General features: G+C 36.9%; 2 protein-coding genes across 6 annotated transcripts in view; one reads left to right on the forward strand and one right to left on the reverse strand.

Annotated features, from left to right (window-relative positions):
• The window catches only part of LOC150102137 (spermatogenesis-associated protein 7-like), a 151,681-nt gene extending 128,808 nt beyond the window's left edge, over positions 1–22,873 (reverse strand). For 3 of the 5 annotated variants that reach the window (XM_090399380.1, XM_090399379.1, XM_090399383.1), the window contains exons 1-3: positions 22,782–22,873; positions 22,417–22,493; positions 7,517–7,591 (exon numbers count right to left, since the gene is read on the reverse strand). In XM_090399380.1, coding sequence (XP_090255506.1) covers positions 7,517–7,591; positions 22,417–22,477 — 136 coding nt within the window. In that variant the 5' untranslated portion in view covers positions 22,478–22,493; positions 22,782–22,873. The remainder of the gene's footprint in view (positions 1–7,516; positions 7,592–22,416; positions 22,494–22,781) is intronic. The other 2 variants (XM_090399381.1, XM_090399382.1) reach the window with 2 other exon arrangements.
• Positions 22,874–22,939: 66 nt separating this feature from the next.
• The window catches only part of LOC150102138 (RRP15-like protein), a 74,624-nt gene continuing 71,248 nt past the window's right edge, over positions 22,940–26,315 (forward strand). The window contains exon 1 of the mRNA XM_090399366.1: positions 22,940–23,087. Coding sequence (XP_090255492.1) covers positions 22,967–23,087 — 121 coding nt within the window. The 5' untranslated portion in view covers positions 22,940–22,966. The remainder of the gene's footprint in view (positions 23,088–26,315) is intronic.

The raw sequence follows: 26,315 nt of genomic DNA on the forward strand, positions 1-26,315 counted from the left end.
TAATAATGTTCATCAGGTAATTCATCTAGATGTGGCTGTACTATGAGTTGATGGAGCAACAAATTATCTTGTGCAATTTGCTGAGCTTGTTATGTGTATTTATTTCTATATTTTCTTTATATTTAGCTCTGTGTTCTAAGAATTTTCTTTTACTCACTAATGATCGATATATATACATTTTATATAGTAATAATAATTTCCAGTCATCAGAATCAACCACTCTTTCATGAATCCTATGTTCATTATTCCCCATCCCCCTTTTTTTTTTATCATTATTATTTAACCTCCAAGGAGTCAAAAGACTCATCGCAGGAGGACCTTCCTAGGAAACACAAGTTTATCAAGACTCATCGTGGGAGGTCCCTCCTAGGAAACACAAAGTCTATCATACCACTCATTAAACTCATTGACCGTTCTCGCTCTCACCACTCTATCAGGCAATGCATTCCACGGTTCAACCACCCTCCACGCGAAGAAACCATTCTTCACCCTCTTGCTCACAGTTTCCTTTCGTAACTTCCAGGGATGGCCCCCTTGTCATCACTCCTTCCTGCTGTTCAACCAAGCAAAAGAACTCCCCAGTGTCAACCCTGTAACCACCTCTCATATCACCTCTCCTTCTATCCACCAAACTCTGCAGTTCCACATTCCCCCAGCCGATCTTCATAACTAACATTGTACAGTCCTGAAACTGTCTTTATTACCATTTCCACAGTTAATTTATCCTCTTCAAATCCTGGGGATCAAATCTGAGAACAATCGTCTGAGTGTGGTCTGATCAGGGTCTTATACAACAGAATGATAACTCTTATCTCTGCAGGTAAGCATCCTTCTCATTATTGTTACCTTCACCACCTTTGCAATATGTCCCTTGAATTTCAGGTTTCTATCAATCATCAACCCCCAGATCTCTCATCTCCCCTACTTCCTCCAATACAGTATAGCTCCTCCAATAGAGTATGCAGCATCCCATCGATGTGTCCCAAACCTCAAGACTTTACATTTTGCTGCATTAAACTGACACCCCATTCATTTACCCATCTGTCTAGCTTATTCATATCCTCTTGCAGGACTACCACATCTGCACTATTACTAATAACTCTTCCCAGCTTCACATCATCTGCAAACAACTGAATATCCCCTTGCAATCCACTGACAATATCATTGATATAAAGGTTAAACAATATAGGTCCCAGTACTGAGCCCCGTGGGACCCACTTGTAACCCTCTGCCTCCTTGAAACTGCCCCACCATACACAACTCTCTGATACCTATCAGACAGCCAATCCTGTATCCAGTTGACCAACCTGATATCCAAACCCATGTGCTGCAACTTAAATATCAGCTTATCATGTGGTACCCTTTCAAATGCCATTGCTAAGTCTAGGAAAATGGCAGTATATGCCTTTCCCACATTTACAGCTCTTGGAACTTTATTATAAAAGGCTAGCACATTACTAAAACAAGAGTGCCCCCCTCACAAATCCATGTTGACTCTCACAGGTAACATTACCCTCATCTACCCAATGTTGTATATGGTCCCTAACTAATTTTCCAAAATCTTAACTACTGATGATACACAAACTGGCCTTTAATTAGACACTTCCAGTCTGCTACCGCCTTTATGCAGTGGCAGTATACTACCTTCCTTCATTCCCTGGGCACCTTTCCCGTAGCCAGACTTTCATTGAAAAGCCAGATCAAAGGAGCTGTCAGTTCCTTAACACATTCTCTCAAAACTCGTAGTGAAATACCATCCAGTCCCACAGCTTTACTGACATCCAGAGTACACAGTATTTGGAACCCATTCTCCTCCTGCACCTCTAAACCTCTTATTAAAATTTACTCTCCCAGGATGAAATAAACCAATAAAATGTTCATTGAACAATTTCAGTATGTCCTCTGCATCAGCCACTCTATTCCCATTTTTATCCCACATTGTGGGATAAAAATGGGATGGCCTGGTTGGCCGAGTGGTTAGCGTATCCACTTTCCAGCCAAAACGCTGCGGGTTTGAATCCCGCCGTGGGCATGGATGTTTGTCTGTGAAAATACTAGTGATGGTCAGCAGCAGATGGCATTAGTGTAGATGATGGAGGTAGTGGCGATTGGTGGAGATGGAGAGTTGTAGAGTAGATACCGTCCCTCGCTGAATCTTTGAACTCCTTGGAGGAGTTGTATAATAATAATGTAATTCTTCCACAATCATTTCTTCTCCTACTGGCCACATGGCTAAAAAAAAGCCACTTTTGTTAGCAGTTCTTCTGTCTTATCAATAGTAGATATATCACATATGGCAGCCTTTTGTCAGAGACAAACAGATGCAGTTCACTTCTTATGATACACAAAGATTTTTACTTACTACTTCTCTTTCCAAAGACTGGAATGAATGTATTCCTAAAGTGTGAAAAAAATCATTCTCAACAGAAGAAAAACACATTTCATTGTATCACAGTACAGACATTCATTAGTGTAATTAGATACAACTGGAAGCCTCTGTAGCTCAGTCAGTATAGACTAAGTCCTTGGTCGGAAAGACCTGGGTTCGATTCCAGTCAGTGATGTGAGAAACTTTTATCTGGTCTCTTTTGACAAAAGGTAAGTTAGCCGGTCTCATATGAAGGTAGGGTTTTTTTTTTCACCCAAAAACTCGGGTTTCTTTCATCCCCCCAGAACAGGCAAATTGGCCCTGTGAACACACGCGTCTACAAACATGACACAGTGGGAGGCATAAGGCCAACCACTTTATCCTTGCGTACAGTTGCAGTTGCAAGAATACTTACCTTGACACCGTAAAAGGTAGAAGAGGAGAATTAAGAAAGAAAGAAAGATACAACTGGAAGGACGGTTTATAATGAAAAACATGTCCCCTCCCTCCAATGAATCTTATGTTACATGCATTTTTTTTAAAGAATATAAAGATGTATATGTGAGTATATCAATATAACTTAAAATCAGTTCGAATTGTATTTGAAATACCACTAAGACAGTTCATTCATTTTAAAAATAAAATTCTAATGAAATAGTTGCAACTAACATGCGATATATAAACTGCATGAAAATGTCTATTTGAAGCAGCAGCGAAATACACAGGTCAAAGGGAGCCCCCGTGGACAGTGTCAGCAAGTGCAAACTCTGCCTGGTGTCTGTGTTAAATTCCACCGTAATCAGAACAAGAATTTATGTTAGGACCATACACAAAAGATTGGTTGGTCAACCATAGTACATTAGTATTTCTCATACATTAGTGTATGAGAAAAGAATTAGGAAACTAGGAACTTGTTCACACTGGATTTGAAGATATGTGCAGGAAACACTTAGGAACACATAGAAGAGAAGGCCATCCCAAAATACAGCAGCAGCAGTAAGAATGAAGGAGGAGGAAGAAATTGTTCTATGAGTATGGAGTTTGACTGTGAAATAATGTTGGGTGGTAGCTGCATGTGTTTCAATAGAATTGGTAGGGGTAGAGGGAATTATTGATGATAGTTCTGATGAACATTTACACCATGGAATTCTTTATAGAAGATGCATGCAGTAGATGCTTGACTGTCCATGCAAGAGTGGTTGGAGTGAGCTGGTAAGAGATGAGTTGTTAATCAGTCTGACTGCTCTCTTCTGGATTGCATTGAGTATTTTATTTTTAGGGCGTTCTAAGGGGCACCTCCCCAGATGTATGAGCAGTACTCGATGGATGGGCAGATTTGTACAGAGTTCATAGCTTTGGGGGGGGGGGGGTAAAGTGATGACTTGAATGAAAGAGGAATCCTAGTTTTTTGGATGCCAAGGAGGCAATGGTTGTAATGTATTTATGCCAAGAGTTGTTTTGATGTCAAGGTAATCCCAAGGAGAGAGAGATCTCATCTTACCTAGAGATTTGGCTGTTGTTAAAGGTGAGGCTGGGATAATATCTTTCCTCTCTGTGGGAAATAAGGCAGAACTGTGCTTCGCAGGAGCTGAAATTTGCAATTTTATCTGAGCCCCATCGAAGAATGGTTTCAAGATCAAAAATACACACAGCAGAGGTTGATGATCTATGAGTTGTGGTGGTTTTTTGGTGCAACATTTGGCAAGTGAGAAGGGGGAACGTAGTGTACTGTTGTCAGCAAAACTGTGTATTGGTGGTCAACTGGAGAAGGTCACTGAAGTATAGAAGAAAACATGGGTGAGAGTACAAAACCATGTGGGATCCCAGTTAGTTGCATAGTCAGAAGATAGGGAACCATCAACCATCACACTCAATGTGTGTGTCCAGTGAGAAAACTGGTGATCCAGTTGCAGAAATCAAGGGACATACTGAATGATGGAAGCTTATGTAATAGGCACAAGGGCCTATTACATAAGCTTCCATATTTTAATGACATATACCTCTTAAAAGCTTTGGAGATATCTAGTGCAACCATTTGGGATTCTCCAAACATTTCCATGGTGCTTATCCAGAAGTGTGACATAGGTGAGCAGATCTCCTGTCCAACAGCATTGATGGAATCCATACTGGCAGTAATTTATTAGTTGAATACTTTCAAGATAGCATAGGAGTTGGCTGATGATGGTTCTCTCCATTACTTTCAATAGGACCGAAGTGAGAGAGAGAGATTGGGTGGTAGTTTGATGGTAAGGATCTGTTGCCCTTCTTGGGAATAGGTTGAACATAGGTTAATTTACAAGGTGTGGGAAGATGCAAAAAGAGTTGACATACAATAAGAGTCAACTCTGGAGTGCAAATTATCAGGACAATTGGAGGAATGCCATCAGGGCAAGGGGACTTTTTTGGTATCTAATTTGGATAGGATTTTTCTGATCACTTCCCGGTGGAAAGTCAGAGGAGGTATTGGTTGTTGGGGAACATTTACCAAAATTATCTATGCAGGCATCTGAGAAAAAATATGCCAGGAGATTGGCTTTCTCTGTGGTGATGATCCAATAGTCCCATCTAAGTGCAGTGGTGGTGGGAGTAGTGCTGGTTAAAAGTTGTGGCCAACTAATTTGCCTAAAGAACAAAAAGCACAGCTGCCATTTGGGTATGATGCAAGTTTCCTACGTCTGGCTCTTTGGAAATCCGTTTTTCCATTTTTGATGCATTGATGATTTTCATGCAGCTGTTTTGTATTTTGGTGTAAGAAGTGAGAGAAGGAGAAGTTCTTTATGACAGCCAGTTGCGGTATGCTTGGTTCTTCGTTGTACAGCCTTGGCACATCTGGAGAAACAGAGGTTACTTAGAGGATGGGAAATTAGTATGGAATGGAGAATTTGTGTTTCCATTCTGGAAAATATTACTTCAATGTGTTCAGTGCATAAGCTTGGGTTGGAAGGCTGATAGTACTAAATGAAAAATTTACATCATTACTAACTTCCTATCTACAATTTTCCTCCAAATCAGTCTGTTACTTGTCAACAAGACTCCAACATTATCAGATCTTATATTTCAATCTTCTAAGGCACTTTTTACCATATCAATCCACCTATATCTTGGTCTTCCTCTGGGTCTTTTTCCTGTAAACCTGGGAAAGAACACTTGTTCTGCTGATCTTTCCTCTCCCATTCTATTTAAGTAACCATACCACCACAGATTAGCACTGCTAACACATTCTTGGATGCTAACAATGTCAAGTTCTTTCCTAATATCCTCGTTTTTAATATGATGTTGCCATTGATGCCATCTGTTCAGGCCCCTAATATTTCTCAGGACTCTCATATCTGCAGTCTCTAGTCTTTGGCCAAGTATTTTATTTCTACCCCAGCTCTCAGATACATAAGTTAAAATTGGTTTGAACACTGTCTTGTATACAGCTAATTTAGTGTTTTGACTAATTTCTCTCTTATTCCATATAAATTTATTCAGTTGACTTACTACCATACTAGCTATGTTCATTCTATTGTCTATTTCCATATTGAATTTACCGTCTTCACTGAAAATTGGGCATAAGTAGCTGAAATATTTCACTTGTTCTATAGGTTCTCAATTCACAATGCAGTTGATATTTGCAATGCTTCTGACTATTTTTATTGTCTTTGTCATTGCTGACCTTCATACCATATCTATTACAACAGTCATTCAATTTAGTCAGGGAATATTGCAGACTTCTACTGGATTTATTTAGAAGTATAACATCATCCATATAAAGTAAAGAGCTGAGATTAACATCTCCAATTTTGATATCAGGTTTAATATCACTTTCCTTCATAATATGATCCATATAGATAATGAATAACAGAGGGGATAATGTACATTCTTGTATGACACCAGATTTAACATTAAATAATCTTCCTGTACTTCCTTCAATTCTAACTGCTGACTTACAACTCAAAGACTAAGTACAGCTTCATATAATGCCCCACTGACACCATACAACTGTAGAGTTTTGAATAGCTTCTCTCTTGGCACCTTGTCATAAGCTTTTTCCAAATCTCCAAATCTAAAATATAGATCTTTGTTATATTCCCATGACTTCTCAACTATCTGTCGTGAAGTGAAAATCTGATCCTGACATTTGGCTGGAATCCAGTTTGTTCTTCACCAAGCTTCTCTTCCACTATCCATCTCAATTGTTTCTGAAGTAAACTGGCATAAATCTTACTAGGAACACTCACTAGAGAAATACCTCTGTAATTCTCATATTCAGTTTTATTTCCCTCTTTATATATGGGTACTACGAAAGCTCTACTCCAATCATCTGGAAACCGTACCTCTGAACTATGCAGTGCAACCACTGTAAGACTTTTATACCTCCATACTTGAGCATTCCTGATCAAATATCATCTACTCCAGCTACTGTTACACGTTTCAGACTTTTGATGGCTTTTTCTACTTCAAGTATGGATATGTATTCCTGATTGCATGCCTGGTCAGTGTTTTTTACCACTGTACTGTCATCAATTCTGGTTTCATTCAGCAATTTTTCAAAATAATTACTCCATACTTCAAGGATATCTTTTTTCTCCATTTTCATACCAGCTCTTATTCCTTTTACAGCACTCTTTCCTCCATTACTGAACTTCTTCAACAACCTCCAGAATATCTTGCCACCTTCTTGATATTAATTTGTTATGTTCTTACCAAAGTCTTCCCATGACTTTTGTTTAGCTAGTTTTACAGTCTTTAGCTTTCTTACATTTGTCTCTGTATTCTCTAAGAGCACAAGCTGACTTATTTGTCAGGAACTTTTGATATGTTTTCCTCTTTTCCTTCACTGTCTTCTTAACTTCCTGTATCCACCATGGAGTTCTTATTTTTTTTATCCTTGCAGACAACCTCACCACATGGCTCTCTGGCTGAATTATTCAATGTTTTCTTCAGGCTTGCTACTGAATCTCCAGAGTTTCTATTCTCAAACTCTCTCATTTTTTCTTGAATAATGTTTGAGTATATTAGTCTACGGTTCACCTTTGAGAACTGCTCAACTTTTATATCTTACATTTTTCTTACATCTAAATTAAAGAAAATAATGAAAAACAAAAATAGGCAATCGGATAAAACAGCAAAATCAAATGAAACAAGGGAATGCAAGGCACTTACCTGAACTTTTCAAATTCATTTGACTTAAAACAAGAGAATGTCTTGAGGCTGAAATTTCCTTATGTCCCTTTGGTTCTGAACAACAACAGAAAAAAAACACATAAGCCACAACTATTGCCAAAGATCTGTATTCATTGTTATATTATATTATATGAGGGTGGTCTGAAAAATTCTCAGTCTCAAAATGAAAAAATGAATTTATAATTTCAAAATCTTTTTATTTTTAAACATAATCTCCCTTATCATTAATACATTTATTCCAGCGATGTTCCAGCACCATTATCCCGTCCCTATAATGGTTCTCAGTAAGATCTGCAAAATACCCCTTTACGGCTGCAATCACCTCTTGTTTCAAAGAAAAACACTGACCAGCAAGGAAGAGTTCTAGTTTTGGGAAGAGATAGAAGTCAGAGGGAGCCAAATCTGGGGAATAGGGTGGATGTTCCAACAATTCATAGTGAATCCCTTAATTTTCCCATGGCAAAAACACCTTTGAGGGCAGGTGCATTGTCCTGATGAAAGATGATTTTTTTTCTTCTGCAAACCAGGTCTTTTCTCACGAATTTTTTTGTCTAGTCTGGTTAAAAGATCAGAATAATATTCACTGGTTATTGTTTTACCCTTTTGAGATAATTAATAAACAAACTGCCTTTTGCATCCCAAAACACCAATGCCATGACCTTTCCTGCTGATGGAACTGACTTTGTCTTCATTGGCGCTGAATAACAGTCTTCTGTCTACTGTTTTGACTGCTGTTTGGATTCTAGTGTGTAATGGTAAATTCAAATCTCATCCATACTAATAAATCAATGCACAAAATAAATTTTATTCTTGTTAAAATGCTCCAAGCACTATTCAGAGATTTTCATGCAGTGCATTTTTGACCTACTGTGAGCATGCGTAGCACTCATCTTGCACAAAGCTTTTTCATTTGCAATTCTTCATGCAAAATATATCCTGCACGTTCTTTTGAAATGTCTATAGTCTCAGCAATTTCATGCACTTTGACTCTCCGGTCATCCAATAGCATATTGTGCACTTGATCAATGATTTCTGGTGTTGTTACACTTTTTGGATGTCCTTCAGGTGTATCATCTTCAAGGCTTAATTGTCGAAAATGAAGGAGAAGAGTCCCCATAAACTTTTAACTTCGAATGAATTTCTTTTGGCATTAAACCTTCTTTTACAACGATTATAACCGCACGATACTCAATTTTATCCATTTGAAGGGATACAGACAATACTTTTGCTTCATACAGCTGTATAAAACAAACTACTATATAAAATGTCTTGCAATTTCACATGGATGCTTATGATAGATGTGCCAACTTAGAAAAAAAAACTCTTGCTGATAGTGTTGCCATCTATGGTCAAGGCCAGGAACTTTTCAGATCACCCTCGTATTTATGTTATATTAACAAACTGGCTAAAAGGCTAATTTTTTGGAGTTTCAGTAGGACAGTTCATAACAATAATCCCTGTTGACTGGATTTGAATACACAACATAAAGTGTCTTTATAAGAGCTTTTTAAATTTAAGACAAGTCAGCCTATCTCATATAGTTTTTTATCTACTAGACATAAAATAGCCAGTGAATGCATGCACAGAGATTTTGCAGGTAGTTAATATTATGAGAGTATAGTTAATCCTAAGTTCTATGCAACCAAGTTACTTGGTAAACTTTTTAGCCTATTTTTTGTTTAGGAGTGCCCCTTTTATAATGTCACTGGCTTTTTACTCAAATTTTAGGACATTAATGATGTTTCATATAGGTATATGAAGAATATGTAGGAGAAACATCAGTAATGTCCTAAAATTTGAGTAAAAAGCCAATGACATTATAAAAGGGACACTCCTAAACAAAAGTAGGCATAAAAATAATAGTAATTCCAATGTTACTTAGAGGAGTAACATTGGAATTTTCACAGAAATAATACCTATTTGATAACGTTCTTTTAATCAGCAGACTACATTCCGTTTCAGAGGGATCTCATAAGAAAAATTATATTTAATATTTAAATAATTGTTATAGTATGAGATAATATTATTATTGTATTTATCTGAAAAATGAAGAACATGTTCACCAGGGTTCAAACCATTAATGACAAATGAAGTTCTCATCCCCAATACTCTGTGTTAGGGAAGAAGATTCCATCTCTTCTTCCCATCAATGGGAGGAAGAGATGAGGTTGTTCAACTTACGAGTGCCCATTTTGTTAAAAGCTATCAACCTGATGTATGCGACATTGAGCTCACTGCTACTTCTTCACTGGATGAAGAAACTTAAGTGTATGAGGATGAGGCATTAGCGCTGTTGCACAAATTGAATAAGAATTCAGCAGTAGGGACTGATGTAATATAAGCATGTGTACTACAAGAGTGTTCAGCAGAACTGGCTATTCCTTGGACCAGGCTGTTTAATACGAGCCTCAGAACAGGGAAGATTCAGCAGGAATGGAAAGAATGTATGGTAATTCCATTGCACAAGAGTAGTGCAAAGACCAATGTATCCAATTATCAGTCAATTTGTATCTCAGGAGTGGTGGTGAAGATTTTGGAAAAATTGGTTAGGGCTCATATTCAGAAATGGGTTGACAGTTAATCTCTACTTTGCAATGAACAACATGAGTTTACTAAGGGCAGGTGATGATTTAGCAACTTACATTCTATAACAATGTTACCATTGAACTAGACAAGGGGAACGGATACACCAATGATACTTTAGGATTTTACTAAGGCTTTTGAAGGAATACAGCATGGTAGACTGTTGCATAAATTGGAGAAGATAAGTTTGGGTTATAGAATATTAGCAGGGGATGTGAGTCTGCAAGGTTTAAGGTAACAAATATGGTGTACCACAAGGATCAGTGCTTGGTCCACAGTTATTCAATCTATACATTAATGATACTGGGAAGGATTTGACAAGCGACATACAGTTATTTGCTTATGATGCAAAGATAGGTAGAGTAATCAGAAATGCTGCTGATATGCAGTACTTGCAGAATGATTTGAATAGGCTGGAATTGTGAGCATGGGAAAATGGAAGTCAGTTCAATGTCAGTAAATGTAAAGTCATTCACTTTGAAGTGATTAGATATCCAATGTCATATTATATTGGTGGGATTATGCTAGAAGAAACTGATGAGGCTAGGGATCTTGGAGTGTTAATAGATAGGAAGTTGAAGTTCAGGGGCCAGGTAGTAAAGATTGCAAATACAACTCAAAAGATAATTGCAATGCTGAAACGAATATTCATATGTAAAAATAGGGATGTTATTTTGCCTCTTTACACGGCCTTGATAAGACCTCACTTGGACTATCGTGTACAGGTCTGGTCTCCTGGTTTCCATTGTGATGCTGATATATTGGAGAGAGTGCAAAGTAGAGTATTAAAAATGATATCAGGATTGTGTAATACTGCTTACGAAGACGGATTGTGAATTTGTAGACTGCAGACACTAGCAAACAGGAGAAAGAGGGGGCAATATGATTGAGACTTGCAAACTTCTGAACAGGTCATACAAGATTTCAATTGATGGAATTTTTCAATTCATGGAGGGGTGAGGAAAGGACAAGGGCATCCTTGTAGAATGAATGCCACTAAGAAGGGAGTGAGGGCTAGATTTTTCTCTCATATGGTGGTGCTTGATTGCCATTGGATATTGTGAGTGCAAGGAGTGCAAATGAATTCAAGAATAAGTATGATAGCAGGTGCATGTGGCCTCCCTCAATGAGTCCCTGACTACCTAGAGATCTCTCTTAATAATAATATTACAGCTTTCTCCCAACTTTATAATATTATCTGCAAACAACTGCATATCTCAATTTAAATCTTTCCAATATTTAGGGCCATATTTATGCATGTTGAACAAGCTACAGTTTAAGGTCCCAAATTACAAGCGGCATCTTAAAATTATTGCTTAAGGGCTCAAGAATCTTAAATTCAGTTCTGCATGAATATCATTAATTATTTAGGATCATAATAATGATCTTAAAACAAGTCGTAAAACATCTTTTACCACTAATAAAACATTCCCCTTTCAGGATAGATTCTCATCCATATAAAATTTGCCAATACCTCTAAGACAAGCAATCATTCATTATAATATTATAATCAAATTGATTATAATATTATCATATAGTAATAAATCAAATGAATTTACAATAATGTAATATCTATGCATACACATATATCCTTTGTCCAATAAATCTTGGACTCTATTTTGTTCTCCATATCTCAAAAACAATGTCACTGCATACAACTAAGAGAACCGGGGAAATTGAAATGTAACTCATCATTACTATAGAGCAGTGGTTCTTAATCTTTTTGAAGTCATGGAACACTTTTGATTATAAAAAAAATTTGGGGAACACCAAAAGCATTAGGGTCATGAAACTAACAATAAAAATATGCATGGACTTGCCTTTTATAAAAATGTAACTTATTTTAATGCAATACTTGGGCTTGTCGGCTTTTCAGATTTCAACAATATCAGGTCTAATATGTGATATAGCTAGTCTCATCTCTTTGTCAATGTTAGTAAGTCTTTCACACTTTTTAGTTTTTATATTGGTTAATATAAAACCAATATTAAATTGGTTAATATATACAGCATGAGAAAGGTGGATGCTCCGAGAGGAGGTGAGAGCATGTGTAGACAGGAACAGGAAAGAAATGGGATGGCCTGGGATCAAGAGGAAACAGTTGGAATTGAAAAGGGTTTTAAAAAGAAAGGGAAACGGCCTCACAGTTGAGCATGGAGAGATCACATGGAGTGAGTGGTAACAGTGAAACTAGCTGTAGATACAGAAATGAGCTGTTGTGTTTGTATACAAATGCTAGAAGTATAAGAAACAAGGCAGATGAAATGGTTGCATTAATTGCATCTGTTCACCCAAAGATTGTCGGAATAAGTGAGACATGGTTGAAAGAGGACGACATGCTGACAGGAATAGAGATGGAAGGGCATAATGTGTTTAGTGAGGATAGAAGGGGTAAAGTGGGAAGGGGATGCTATTGATGATAGAGAAAGAGTTATGTCCATACAAAGTAGAGATGCAAGAGGGAAATAGTGCCAGTGGTTTTGAGGCAGTATGGTGTGAGATAGAGGTGAATGGAATCAAATACTTGGTTGGATGTTTTTATAATCCAAGTAATGTGGATGGTGGTGATAATGAAATGTATAATCAAATTAGTCAAGCAAATAAGAAAAGGATGATCATTATGGATGATTTTAATTATGGCAATATAGACTGGAATGATGAGATAGTAACTGGAAGTAAAGAAAATGAGTTTCTTGAGTTTCTGAGGGATAACTACCTCAGATAGTATGTAACAGAGGGCATGCGAGAATTGAGGATCTTGGATTTGGTCATCTCACATCAGAGGATGTAATTATAAATGAGGTGTCAAATCATCCACCAATTGGTGAGAGTGACCATGAGGTGATTATCTGGGTGGTTGCCAGCATGTGACGACCTCTCTGAGAAAAGGGTATATGTGGAACTACAAGGGGGTGATTATGAAGAGCTTAGGTGCACGCTTGCAGGTGTAGCATGGAATGAGGAGTTAGCTAGAAAAGAGATCAATGCAGCTTGGGGGATTTTCAAAAACTATCTAGTAGATGAGAAGATTAAATAAGGTAGGTGAGAAGGTTAAATAAGGCAGGTGTGAGATGGATGAATAAAGAGATTAAGCATGTGATACAGAGAAAGAGGGCATTGTGAAGGCAGAATAAGAGAAGTGGAAATAACCAATTCCATGAGGTCTACAAAGACCAGGCAAGGAGGGTGACTTGGTTGGTGAGGGTAGCTAAAGAGAAGTATGAACAGAAGTTAGCTAATGAAGCAGCCAAAAAGAATCAAAAGGAGTTCTTTCGATATGTAGCCAGCAAAAGAAAGAATGATTATGGAAGGATGACACTGATAGGAGAAAATGGAATACAGACAGCTGTTGGAGAATGTGTGGTAGAGATACTTAATGAGCAATTCCTAAAGGCCTTTCAATCTTGTGAATGTGACTTCATGGAGAGATGGAAAGCAGTAGATGATGGGGAGGAGAAACTGACTGTAAGTGAGCAAAAGGTGTATGGAGAGTTGAGAAAACTAGATGTTAATAAGACTGTGGGACTTGATAATATATCACCACATATTCTGAAGGAATGTGCCAGGGAGTTGACACCTGTCTTGACATTTTTTTTAATACGAGTCTTGCACTAGGTCAAGTCCCTAAGGATTGGAAGGAGGGCAAGATTGTGCAACTTCATAAAGGAGGTGATCGAACTCAAGCATCAAACTATAGGCCTAACTGTGTGTCAGGTGTTGTGGTTAAGTTGTTGAAGAAGCTTGTGAGAACTAGGATCCAGAGTTGGGTTGACAAAAATGGTATTATCTTTGATGGACAGCATGGGTTTGCTAAAGGGAGGTCATGTTTTAGTAATCTACTTACTTATTACAATAAAGTGACTGCTTCCTTGGACAGAGGAGAAGGATACACGGTAATATACTTAGATTTCGCAAAGGCTTTTGATAGAGTACCTCATGATAAATTGATGGTCAAACTAGAGCAGATGGAGTTGGATATTAGATTAGTGCATCGGATTGGAGACTGGCTATCTGATAGGTATCAACAAGTTGTGTATGGGGGAGCGATATCCAGGAAAAGGAAAGTCACTAGTGGAGTGCCTTAGGGGTCTGTTTTGGGGCAATTACTGTTTAACTTGTATATTAATGATATAAGTGAAGATTTGGATGGAGATATTCAGTTGTTTACAGATGATGCAAAGTTGGGACGAACCATGAAGGGTATTGAAGATGTTGTGGCCTTACAAGAAGACTTGAATAAATTGAGTGATTGGGCATGGAAATGGGGATGGGAGTTCAATGTTGCAAAATGTAAGGTTTTAAAATTTGGAAAACAAAGATGGGATGCAGAATTTATGCTTGGTGAGGATATATTATTGGAGGTGGAAGAAATATGAGATCTGGGGGTGATAGTGGATAAGGATCTGAAATTTAGGGGACACATAGTCAAAATTGTGAAGACAACACAAAAGCTTCTGGGAATGATGCAGAGGACACCGACGTGTAGAAGTAGGGAGATTCTTGTTCCGTTGTATAAGGCTTTGATTAGGCCACACATGGACTACTGTGCCCAGATTTGGTCACTTGGTTTTCAGAAGGGTGAAGAGATGTTGAAAAGGGTCCAAAGGCGATTGAGAAGATATAATTTGCAGAGTCTGGGGGACAGGAGGAAGAGGGGAGATATGATAGAGACCTACAAGTTGGTAAAGGGTTGTTATAGGATCAATGCTGGAGAAGTTCTACAGAAAATAGTGGGAGATCGGGGAGAATCAGAAGTCATCCCTGGAAACTGTATAAAGAGGGTGTGAGAGGCAGGTTTTTTTCGTGCAGAGTTGTAAATGATTGGAATGCCTTTCCTGAGTGTGGTGTCTGCAAGGAATTTGAATATGTTCAAGGCACGGTATGATGAGCTGTGTGTGTGTGTGTGAAAAAGGACCTCCCAGATGAGGCTTGACTCCATGAGGTCTTGGGGTAATAATAATAATAATATTGAATATCCGAGCTCACACAAATATGATGTTGAAAACTGTAACAAAATTTTCTGTGACCTTGTGGAGAGAGCTGGGTATTTGGCTTGGACAAAAATCCAAAATTCCTGATGAGTTATTTCAGAGAATTTCATTTTTAGAATACAAACCATTGACAAGTTAACTAATTGTTGTTCTTCTTGTAACGAAATATCACAATTCGATGTATTAACTGTGCGAAATGAATTTCATATCCAGTCATAACTGTGTATTTAAGAAAAGCAAGTAACATGAAATCTTTTCTTCCAATATCGTTAAATGTTCTGTTATAACGGAAATAATTCCCTCGACATTTTTATTATAAAACAAAGGAAACATATCTACTGTATTTTTTTTTTTTTTCTGATATGCAGTTTTTCCAAAGAGATACTTTTTTCTGAAAAGCTGACAGTTTGTCAGTGGATGCAAAATATTTTCATTTTTCCCTTGGATACTTATTAACGCTTTTTAAGTAATTAAAAATATCAGCTAAATATGTCATTTTAGAATACTAATATTAAATTTTAAAGACATTTTACAAAAGCATCTGTACCTTCATTTTTAAAAAAGCCAATAATTCATTCTTAAGTTCTAAAATTTGGAATAGCGCTTTACCCCTGAATAATCATCTGATTTCCGTATGCAAAAGCAAAGATTCCTACTTAGCTTCTATAGATATGTAAAGTTTTTTAAATGGGATGCTTTTAAAGGTCTTGATTTCATGTAATTTATCATATTTACAACATGGTCTAGTACAGGTTTTAATACTGCCGGTAATATTTTTGAAACTAGGGATTCTCTATGCAAAAAGCAGTGCCTAAATATAATATTTGGGTTTATTTTCTTTGCAAGGGTAACAAATCCTTTAATAGAGCCCACCATTGATGGAGCACCGTCCGTACAAATTCCTACACACAGCTCCCATGAAATTTTAAAATTTTCTAAATATGACGTAATAGTCAAAAATATCTTGTCCTGTTGTACGTTCAGTAAGTTCTCTGTAGCATAGAAACTGATTCACTAATTCATTTTCATTAATGAAATGAACGAATCCTTGTATATGAGCTTTACCGCTAATGTCAGTGGACTCATCAATTTGTAAAACAAAATGTTTGGTAAGTTTATGGTAACTGCTTTCTCAATGTTATCGGACATATCTTTAATTTTATTGTATTGTATTTTTTATTTTTATTGCATTATCTGAATGAGAAATTTTCATAATTTCCTTTTTTGCTTTGTTGCCAAACATAATGTTTACTATTTCATAACATGCTGGTAAAATAAGAGACTCTGTTATAGTATGTGATTTTAATTTTACAGCAATTAATTCAGCTACCTTATATATGATACAAGTTGTGCATTATCGGAAATTTTAACAGTCTTTTCAAAATATTTTACTTGTTTAACTTGCATGTCCAACAATCTCTTAGTTTTTGAAGCAAGATTGGCATGCTTCATAGTAAAGTGGCATTTCAACTTAGTTATTGGATAGTTTTCCCCACATACAAGATACTTTCGACCTTTATCGAGGTCTCTTCAGTGGGAGCCAGGCCCAAGTGGAGATACCAGGCAGACGCATTAGCAGATCATCTCTACCTATAGGAGTTGCCAAATGGTGTGCCACCCTTTTTTTAATAAATTACTCTGGATTTAGAGAAAGATGTTGAAAGTTTATTTTTCACTTGATTAGAGTATAATAAAATTACTTTAATTGTACCACCTTACCCCAGTCCTGAAGATACTTTCAGGTGCAAACTTTGTTTGCTCACACTTGGATAAAGGATTAAACTAATTTTATTATATTTTATATTAAAATTTTGCCCAGTGTTGCCATTTATAGTCAAGGCTGAGAACTTTTCAGGCCACCCACGTTAGATAATGAATAACAATAAAGACAATATACCCACCTTGTCACACACCTGATTTAACATCAAACCATCTTCCTGTAAGTCCTTCAATTCTAACTGCTGACTTACAGCTTAATTTTCCCATTGCCAAAACACCTTTGTGGGCAGATGTATTGTCCTGATGAAAGATGATTTTTTTCCTTCTACAAACCGGGTCTTTTCTCATGAATTTTTTTCGTCTAGTCTGGTTAAAAGATCAGAATAATATTTCCCAGTAATTGTTTCAGAATTTTCACGATAATTAATAAACAAAATGCCTTTAACATCCCAAAACACTGATGCCATGACATTGTCTTCTTTGTTGCTGACCAACCAGCTTCTATCCACTGTTTTGACTGCTGTTTGGATTCTGAAGTGTACTGGTGAATCCAAGTCTCATCCATAGTAATAAATTGATGCACAAAATCAGTTTTATTCTTGTTAAAATGCTCCAAGTACTCTTCAGAGATTTTCTTGCGAGTGCATTTTTTGATCATTGTGGCAGCCATCTTGCGCAAAGCATTTTCATATGCCATTCTTCATGCAAAATATATCCTGCACGTTCTTTTGAAATGCCTATAGTCTCAGCAATTTCACGCACTTTGACTCACCAGTCATCCAATACTATATCGTGCACTTGATCAATGATTTCTGGTGTTGTTACACTTTTTGAACGTCCTTCACATGGATCATCTTCAAAGCTAAACTCGGCAGCCCATTTCTTAATTGTTAAAAACAAATGAGAAGAGTGTCCATAAACTTTTATGAACTTCAAATGAAATTCTTTTGCCGTTAAACCTTCTTTTACAAAGAATTTTATAACCACATGAACTCAATTTTATCCATTTCATGGGATATAAAGAACACTTTGGCTTCCGACAGCTGTATAAAACAAACTATTTGATAGAATGGCTTGCAATTTCACATGGATGCTTATGACAGATGTACCAACTTAGAAAAAAAATTTTTGCCCAGTGTTGCCATTTATAGTCAAGGCTGAGAACTTTTCAGGCCACCCACGTTAGATAATGATAGAGACAATATACCCACCTTGTCACACACCTGATTTAACATCAAACCATCTTCCTGTAAGTCCTTCAATTCTAACTGCTGACTTACAGCTTAAATAGAGATTATGTATTGTTTGACATCGAGTCCCATTCACACCATATAACTGTAGCATTTTGAAGAGCACTTGCCACCTCAATCTGTCCAGTTTTATTCAAATCTTCTTTCAGGGCTGCCACATCTGCACTAATACTAATAACTCTTCATAGCTTTACATCATCTGCAAACAACTGTATATCCCTCTGCAATCCATTGACAATGTCATTGATATAAAGGTAAAAACAATACATGTCCCAGTACTGAACCCTGTAGGACTCCACTTGTAACTTTCTGTCACCTTGATATTTCTCCACCACACACACAACTCTCTGGTACCTATCAGATAGAGAATCCTGAATCCAGTTGACTAACCCAACATCTAAACCCATGTGCTGCAATTGAAATATCAGTTTATCATGTGGCACCCTGTTAAATGCCTTTGCAAAATCCAAAAAAATGGCAGAATATGCCTTTCCCTCATGAACTGCTCTTGTCACATTATTATAAAAGGCAATCGTATTACTAAAGCAAGAGCGCCTGTTAACAAATCCATGTTGACTCTCACAGATATTACCCTCATCTGCCCAACACTGTATATGGTCCACCACTAATTTCTCCAAGGTCTTAATACTAATGAAACACAAACTGGGTAGGATAAAGAGGGTAAGACACTATCTTACCCTCCTTCCACTCCTTGGGTACCTTTCCCATGGCCAGACTTTTATTAATAAGCCAGGTCAATGAAGCTGTCAATTCTTTAGCACATTCTCTCAAAACCCGTGTGAAATACCATCCAGTCCCTCTGCTTTATTGGCATTCAGAGTACTCAGTATTTGAAACACTCTCCTCTTGCACCTCTAAACCTTGAACCAGCCTTATCCCTCTAGTATTAAAACCTGCTTCTCCAGGATGAAACACTCCAATAAGGAGCTCATTGAACAACTCCACTATGTCCTTTGCATCAGTCACTGTATTCCCATTTTTATCCAACAATATTATTCTTCCACAATCATTTCTCCTCCTACTGGTCACATAGCTAAAAAATTCCCTAGGATTTTCTTTGGATCTTAGGGCCAGTCTTTTCTCCTATTTCAGTTTCACCTTCCTTATCATATGGCCTGAATCTTATATTCTTCATGCATCTGCTCTCCACCCCTCTCCTTATATCTCTTCCATAACCTCTTTTTTACCTGCATTTCCTGTTTGATATTGCTTGTTTGTCATCCACTTTACACCAAATTATATCCTACTGCAGTCATTATTTTGAAAACTCCAGTTATTAGAATATACTCTACTCACATTTGCTTAAGAACATTTCAATTCCTTAGCCATGAACTGTTGAGTTTGGCCTTCTTTATGTAGAGACACCATACAAAACTTCGTAGATTCTGATATTTTAGTCATTTGACCCATGTTTAGCAAATGATTAACTGAAATCCATGTAAAAACGATTCCCCACACACGAGTTAGTCCCACAGCTACTGAAATATATGCTATTTTTATGGTCTCCTCAAAACCATTTGGAAAAATGTGGAATATTCTAATATTTTGAACCACATTAAAAATCATTCTAATTTTGTGAATGTTTTCAAATAAGTTTTCTTATAATTTATATTACATTTTTATGTGTTTTCATGGTTATATAATCTACAAAATATGTAGATTTAGATGATGCCAATTCATTACCATTATTAATAATATCTGACCTGCATGGAGTCAAGGATTCATCGCAGGAGGTACATACTATTGAACACAATGCTCATCCAACCATGCTTTAAACTGATTCAATGTGTCTACATTCACAACACACTCAGGCAATGCATTCCACTCACCAACCACTTTCCATACAAAGAACCTGCACCTCACTTCTAATTCATATTTGGTAATAATTATTTTCTATGCAATAAATTAGAATTGCAAATCATTCAACACATTTTCTTTGATTATTCTAATTTTTTGATTTGGAGGTGTAGTAATAACCTATTTCACAAACATTTGTGGTCTTGATTCTAATATAAACCATGTGCACGATATACAATTAAAGACATCTAAATTCAATGTGTTATTTCTAACAGAATCTCAACTGATATGCTCAACAACTACTGTCCATCTCAACTTTCGAAACTACACTGCATGATTCCTTCCACTACGAGAGTGGAGGATCTACATTCATCAGATCTGACAAATTAATACAGACATACTTGTTGAGGTTAGGGAAGTGTCTCACAGCTGATGTTGATCCCCAAAATAGTTGAACCTACTAAAATGTTAACCTGCCAAAATGGTTTGTTTTAAAATGCCATTACAAGAAATTTAGTTCTTTGAAAATTTCATCTCACTGTTAATAAGGTGGCAAGTTAAGTTATTCACCAATGTGTTGAAAGTTTTTCCCACATGGTTTTACTATAAATTAAAGATACCAAGAAATTTGAATTTTTTTTCTTGAAAAAAAATTCAGTCTTGGCATCTTTAATTTACAGTATAACCAAGTGGAAAAACTTTTAACATCTCTAATCCAGAGTGTTTTGGTGATAAGATATGGCACCTTTTGTCTCCTTGTATATGAAAATGTGACTTCTACATTGCTTCAACTTTGGTATCACTTCTGGTTCCCACTGATGATACCTCAATGGGGGGTGTTGAGACCAGTCTGGGTAGTGTCCCTTCCCATAATGTATAGCATTATTCATGTCCTTAAGTATATGTTCTTTGAATTATGGGATACCAAGGCAAGTGTGATGTGAATTAATTTTCATTTATATACGAATTGACCAGTCGTGAGGTTACTTCATGCACAGCCTTTGAATTGCTTACACTTCAATGGAGGATTGAACCAAGAATATAATTTCTTGGTAACTTTAATTTATTTGATCACAATGCATATACCAGATGTGGCCAAGTTTCCTAGCCCAAGAGCTTCATAAGACATTTTTCAGATGGCTGCAAGATCTTTTCTAAATAACTTAAAACTTAGTCTTTGCCGTAACATTAAAGGCAAAGCTTTCCTCACATTCTTGCTTAAAACTTTAGTTTTCTTTCTTCATATTTCCATTTCTTACACTTTATTTGTTCAGTCATTTTATACAACTAAGTGGAGGGAGTGTCATTTCATGTTTAAAGCAGAGTAACCAGTATTTCACCTTAGAAAATCAATTTTAAAATATAGTTACTTATCACAACACAGCAAGGCAAGTTGTAATTAACACCTATCACCACTCACCAATATCCAGCAGTACTCCACATTATTCCATAGGTGTTTGTCACACAAAACAAAATATGGTAAGCATGATATATTTTATTGTCAATTCAAATTTTCTTTGTTCATTATTATAATTATTATGCGACACCTCCAAGGAGTCCAAAGACTCATCAAAGGAGGGGGGGGTGGCAGGTGTACCTACTTTACAACTCTGTCCATCACTATACAATCCACCAACAGTGAACTGCAACTATCATCATCTACACCAATGCCATCTACTGCCCACCACCACTAGTAATTTCACAGACTTGTATCATGTGAAAAAAAAAATTATAGGTATTTATATGTATTGTATTTTATGCATGTTATTACATGCACTGATATCCTGTGAAAAATATTATACAGGTATCACAAACTTTTGTCTTTTATGATAAACATGATAAAAACCAAAATTGCCTCAAGAGTCCCACATCGGGCTCTCCTGCTGGGATTTGGTCAAAACTGGAACATACAGCATGCCTCTATAGTCTAACTGGAAGAATGATGGGGCACTGCATTGTGATTAAGACTCTAGTTTAATTTTTGCCATCTTATATGGAGTATGCAGGGTTTTCTCCTGGAAATTTAGGAAGAGCAAATTGGCTAGAGAATACATACAATTTACAGACAATACTATTGTTGTTCTGGAATTGATGTCAATGAGTGGTATGTAGTGTAATGTGTAGATAGTAGATTGCATAGTGTGGAGTGTCTTCTTGTGATGAGTCCTTGGAGGCATCATGTAATAAGCATGTAGAGCTTACATTTTTAATCTATCCTCCTTTCTGAATTAAGAATATTAAAATGTCTGTTATATTAATGGAAATAAATTTTCGTATCGGGAGTTAAATCTAAAATACAATCTTTTCAATGCTTTAAGATTGCTTGGAAAATTTGAAAACGAAAAAGTAAATTCCAATGATAATTGACAGTCTTATGTGTTAGTAAATACGCCTTCACTTCACGCACATTTTTCTAAGTCACTCTGTGATGATTGAGTACAATAGTTAATGACAACACTTTTTTTTTTTTTTTGTATTTATATTCAAGAGAAAAGGTTTCAAATGCTTGAAAATTTACCTTCCTGTGCAAAATGCACTCCATACTTGGTACCAGTAGCGGTTTGTGTACCTCCATTCATATCCCATGTTTACTACCTGTTGAAATTTAGAACTTTAGTTATTTGTCTCATTTTCAACTTGAAATACGACAAACGATACATTATGGATGCCAGGAACATACATACTATTATTTTTACGACAGATATGATGAACAATTATTATTATTAGTCAATTAAGTACTTATTAATATCAACAAATACAAAGCTTAATAACCGATTTCTCACATTCCATTTCAAAGAACATATATATATATATTTCTATATATATATATAGGAATATATACATAGAAATCACAAATAGTTTTTCTGATTAAAATGATTATACCTTACGCCCACAAAACCCATCACCCATATAGGCAAGCAATACCTCCTGTATCGTATCACATCATCCTACGCCAGATTATTCACCTAGTTATGCGATCGCAGCGCCACATATAAACATCAAGAATATTTTGGATGCAATTCAATCGGTTACAAGCACAAGCTGAAACTTCACGTGTTCATGAGAAAATGGCTGCCGTATTGTCGGAGTATACTTATCGAAATATGGAAAATCAAATGAGCGATTCTAAATCTGGATGTGATTCAGATTCAGAATTTTGTGCAACAAAATTCAGTCAGCAAAAAACTAGTAAGTAGTAAAATTTTTAACATTCTATTTCCATTTCTCAGTAATTATTATTTCTCTTTTATTATTATTAGATTAACTCTCCATGAGCCAAAAAACTCACTGAGGAAGAGAGAGATGTTTATACTATTAACAATTACATACATTATATGTGTTATATAATAATAATAATATAACGAAACTTTACATTACTAATTATGTATATTTCTAATGCATTGGATTGGAGACTGGCTATCTGATAGGTATCAACAAGTTGTGTATGGGGGTGCGATATCCAGGAAAAGGAAAGTCACTAGTGGAGTGCTTCAGGGATCTGTTTTAGGGCCATTACTATTTAAATTGTATATTAATGATATTGGCGAAGATTTGGATGGAGATATTCAGTTGTTTGCAGATGATGCAAAGTTGGGACGAACCATAAATGATGACAAGAGGCCATCCCCGGAAGTTACAAAAGGAAACTGTGAGCAAGAGGGTGAGGAGTGGTTTCTTTGCATGGAGGGTGGTTGAACTATGGAATGCATTGCCTGGTGGAGTGGTGAGAGCGAGAACAGTCAATGAGTTCAAGGAGTGGTATGATAGTCTGTGTTTCTTAGGGGGGGGATCTCCCCTCGATGAGTCTTGATAAACTTTGTGTTTCTTAGGAAGGACTGCCCATGATGAGTCTTTTGACTCCATGGAGGCCTGAATAATAATAATAATAATAAAGAATAGTGAAGATGTTGTGGCCTTACAAGAAGACTTGAATAAATTGAGTGATTGGGCACAGAAATGAGGATGTGAGTTCAATGTTGCAAAATGTAAGGTTTTAAAATTTGGAAAACAAAGATGGGATGCAGAATTTATGCTTGGTGAGGATATATTATTGGAGGTGGAAGAAATAAGAGATCTGGGGGTGATAGTGGATAAGGATCTAAAATTTAGGGGACACATTGCCAAAATTGTGATGACAACACAAAGACTTCTGGGAATGATGCGGAGGACACTGACGTAGAAGTAGGGAGATTCTTGTTTTCCATTGTATAAGGCTTTGATTAGGCCACATATGGACTATTGTGCCCAGATTTGGTCACCTGGTTTTCAGAAGGATGAAGAGATGTTGGAAAGGGTCCAAAGGCGACTGACTAAGGTAGTTTCTGACCTCTGGAATGTCGAGTATGAGGAAAGATGAGAAGATGCAACTTGCAGAGTCTGGTGGACAGGAGGAAGAGGGGAGATATGATAGAGACCTACAAGTTGGTAAGGGGTTGTTATAGGATCAGTGGTGGAGAAGTTCTACAGAGAATAGTGGGAGATCAGGGATGAACCAGAGGTCATCCCTGGAAACTGTATAAAGAGGGTGTGAGTAGGGGAGTGAGAGGCAGGTGTTTTCCATGCAGAGTTGTGAATGATTGGAATGCCTTGCCTGAGAGTGTGATGTCTGCAAGGAGTTTGAGTGTGTTCGATGCACGGTATGATTGGCTGTGTATGTGATAAAGGACCTCCCAGATGAGGCTTTGACTTCATGAGGTCTTGGGGTAATAATAATAATAATTTGCAATAATTCAGAGTAATTTTAATATGTTGATCTGATTTTTAATTATGCATCAAAACTTTTGCGATGTGCATGGTATGACAATTAAATTTCCAAATCCACAATAAACCTTATATTTGCTGACCTGTAGACCAGTGGCCGTTATAACCCTTGAAGGAAACCCTTGCAGTAGTGTAAATTTACCAATTAAACACAGAGGATCAATCAATATGGAAAATGATGAGATCACTCCGTTCGAAGTTTTACACTTCCTCCAATCCAAGGTGAATATAGTGTTGCCTACAACGATTAGTTAAAAGCATTTGCAGACAGCTCAGAAAAACAATACATCCCCAATTATATCAATACAGATATAAATTTCATAAAAAAAATCCATACCCAAGTCCATAAAATAACTCAAAACGCCTCACTCCAATCCAACAACAAATGTGTGTCACCAACAGAAATATATGAGATCTTAAGAAAACTAAATAACAAAAAGGCTCAGGGTCCGGATGGAATAACAAACAAGGTGCTCGAGCTACTTCCTCGTAAAGGGGTTATGCATCTGGTAGCCATCATTAATGCCATCCTTCGGCTAAATTATTTCCCAGAGTGATGGAAACTTGCTGATGTTTTTCTAATTCTAAAACCTGGAAAAAATACACAGTTTCCTGAAAATTACAGACCGATCAACCTTCTATCATGCATAGGTAAGCTAGCCGAATGGGCTATACTTACACAGGTTCAAGAGGCAGCAGATATCAAACATGTCATTCAAGACAAGCAATTTGGATTTAGGAAATATCACTCCACAACGCTACAAATTTACAGAGTTGTCGAATATATCACCCAAGGGTATGAATGGCACCAACACTCTAGTGCAGTTTTCCTGGACCTCACTCAGGCATTTGATAGTGTGGCATCATGGTCTAATACACCAAGTTGGAATTCCAATACCACTAATTCTACTCATCAAATCCTACTTAAATAACAGAAAATTTAAAATGAAACTCAATGGGATCAGATCCGCAGAGAGGAGAAGCACGGCTGGAGTCTCTCAAGGTTCTCTGCTATCTCCCCCTAGTCTTCTCCATATACTTGGCAGATCTCCCCAAATTGTCCCCATCTATCACTGCTCTATATGCCGATGGCACAGTCATCATAGCCAGATCCCTCCGTCCACATCTGGTCACAAACAAGCTGCAGAGAGCAGTCAATGAACTGGAGGATTGGTACACCAAATGGCATATCACAATAAACTCAACAAAAAAGCTTTGCAGTACTTTTCACCAGACATAAAGCAGAACAAGCATATAAATGTTTGGTAAAATCCCTTGGTACAATTCTACCAAATATCTGGGAGATCATCTTGATAGATGCCTAAATTTCAAGACACACATAGATAGTGTCGCCACTAAAGCATGTCAGACCATAGCACAGCTTTTTATTTTTTATGTTGGGCCCATATACGAGAGGTTGGCTGGTCAACCTATAGTACTTTATACTGTATATGAGTAGTGGGATGGGAAAGGAGAAACTTATTGACATTCGATTTAAAAGCCTGTATATTGTATTCCTTGGGAATTACATCAGGGGGATGATTGTTCCACAGTTCAGCAGCAGTAGCAGGGAATGAAGGAGGAGGAAAACAAACGTGTTCTGTGGGTTTCAAGATGTACTGTGAAGGGATTTGGGCGGTGGCTGTGCGTGTTCCA

Source organism: Typopeltis vanoorti, chromosome 10 (assembly GCF_054136105.1).
Source record: "Typopeltis vanoorti isolate ZY-2024b chromosome 10, IOZ_Tvanoo_1.0, whole genome shotgun sequence".
Lineage (NCBI taxonomy): Eukaryota > Metazoa > Arthropoda > Arachnida > Uropygi > Thelyphonidae > Typopeltis > Typopeltis vanoorti.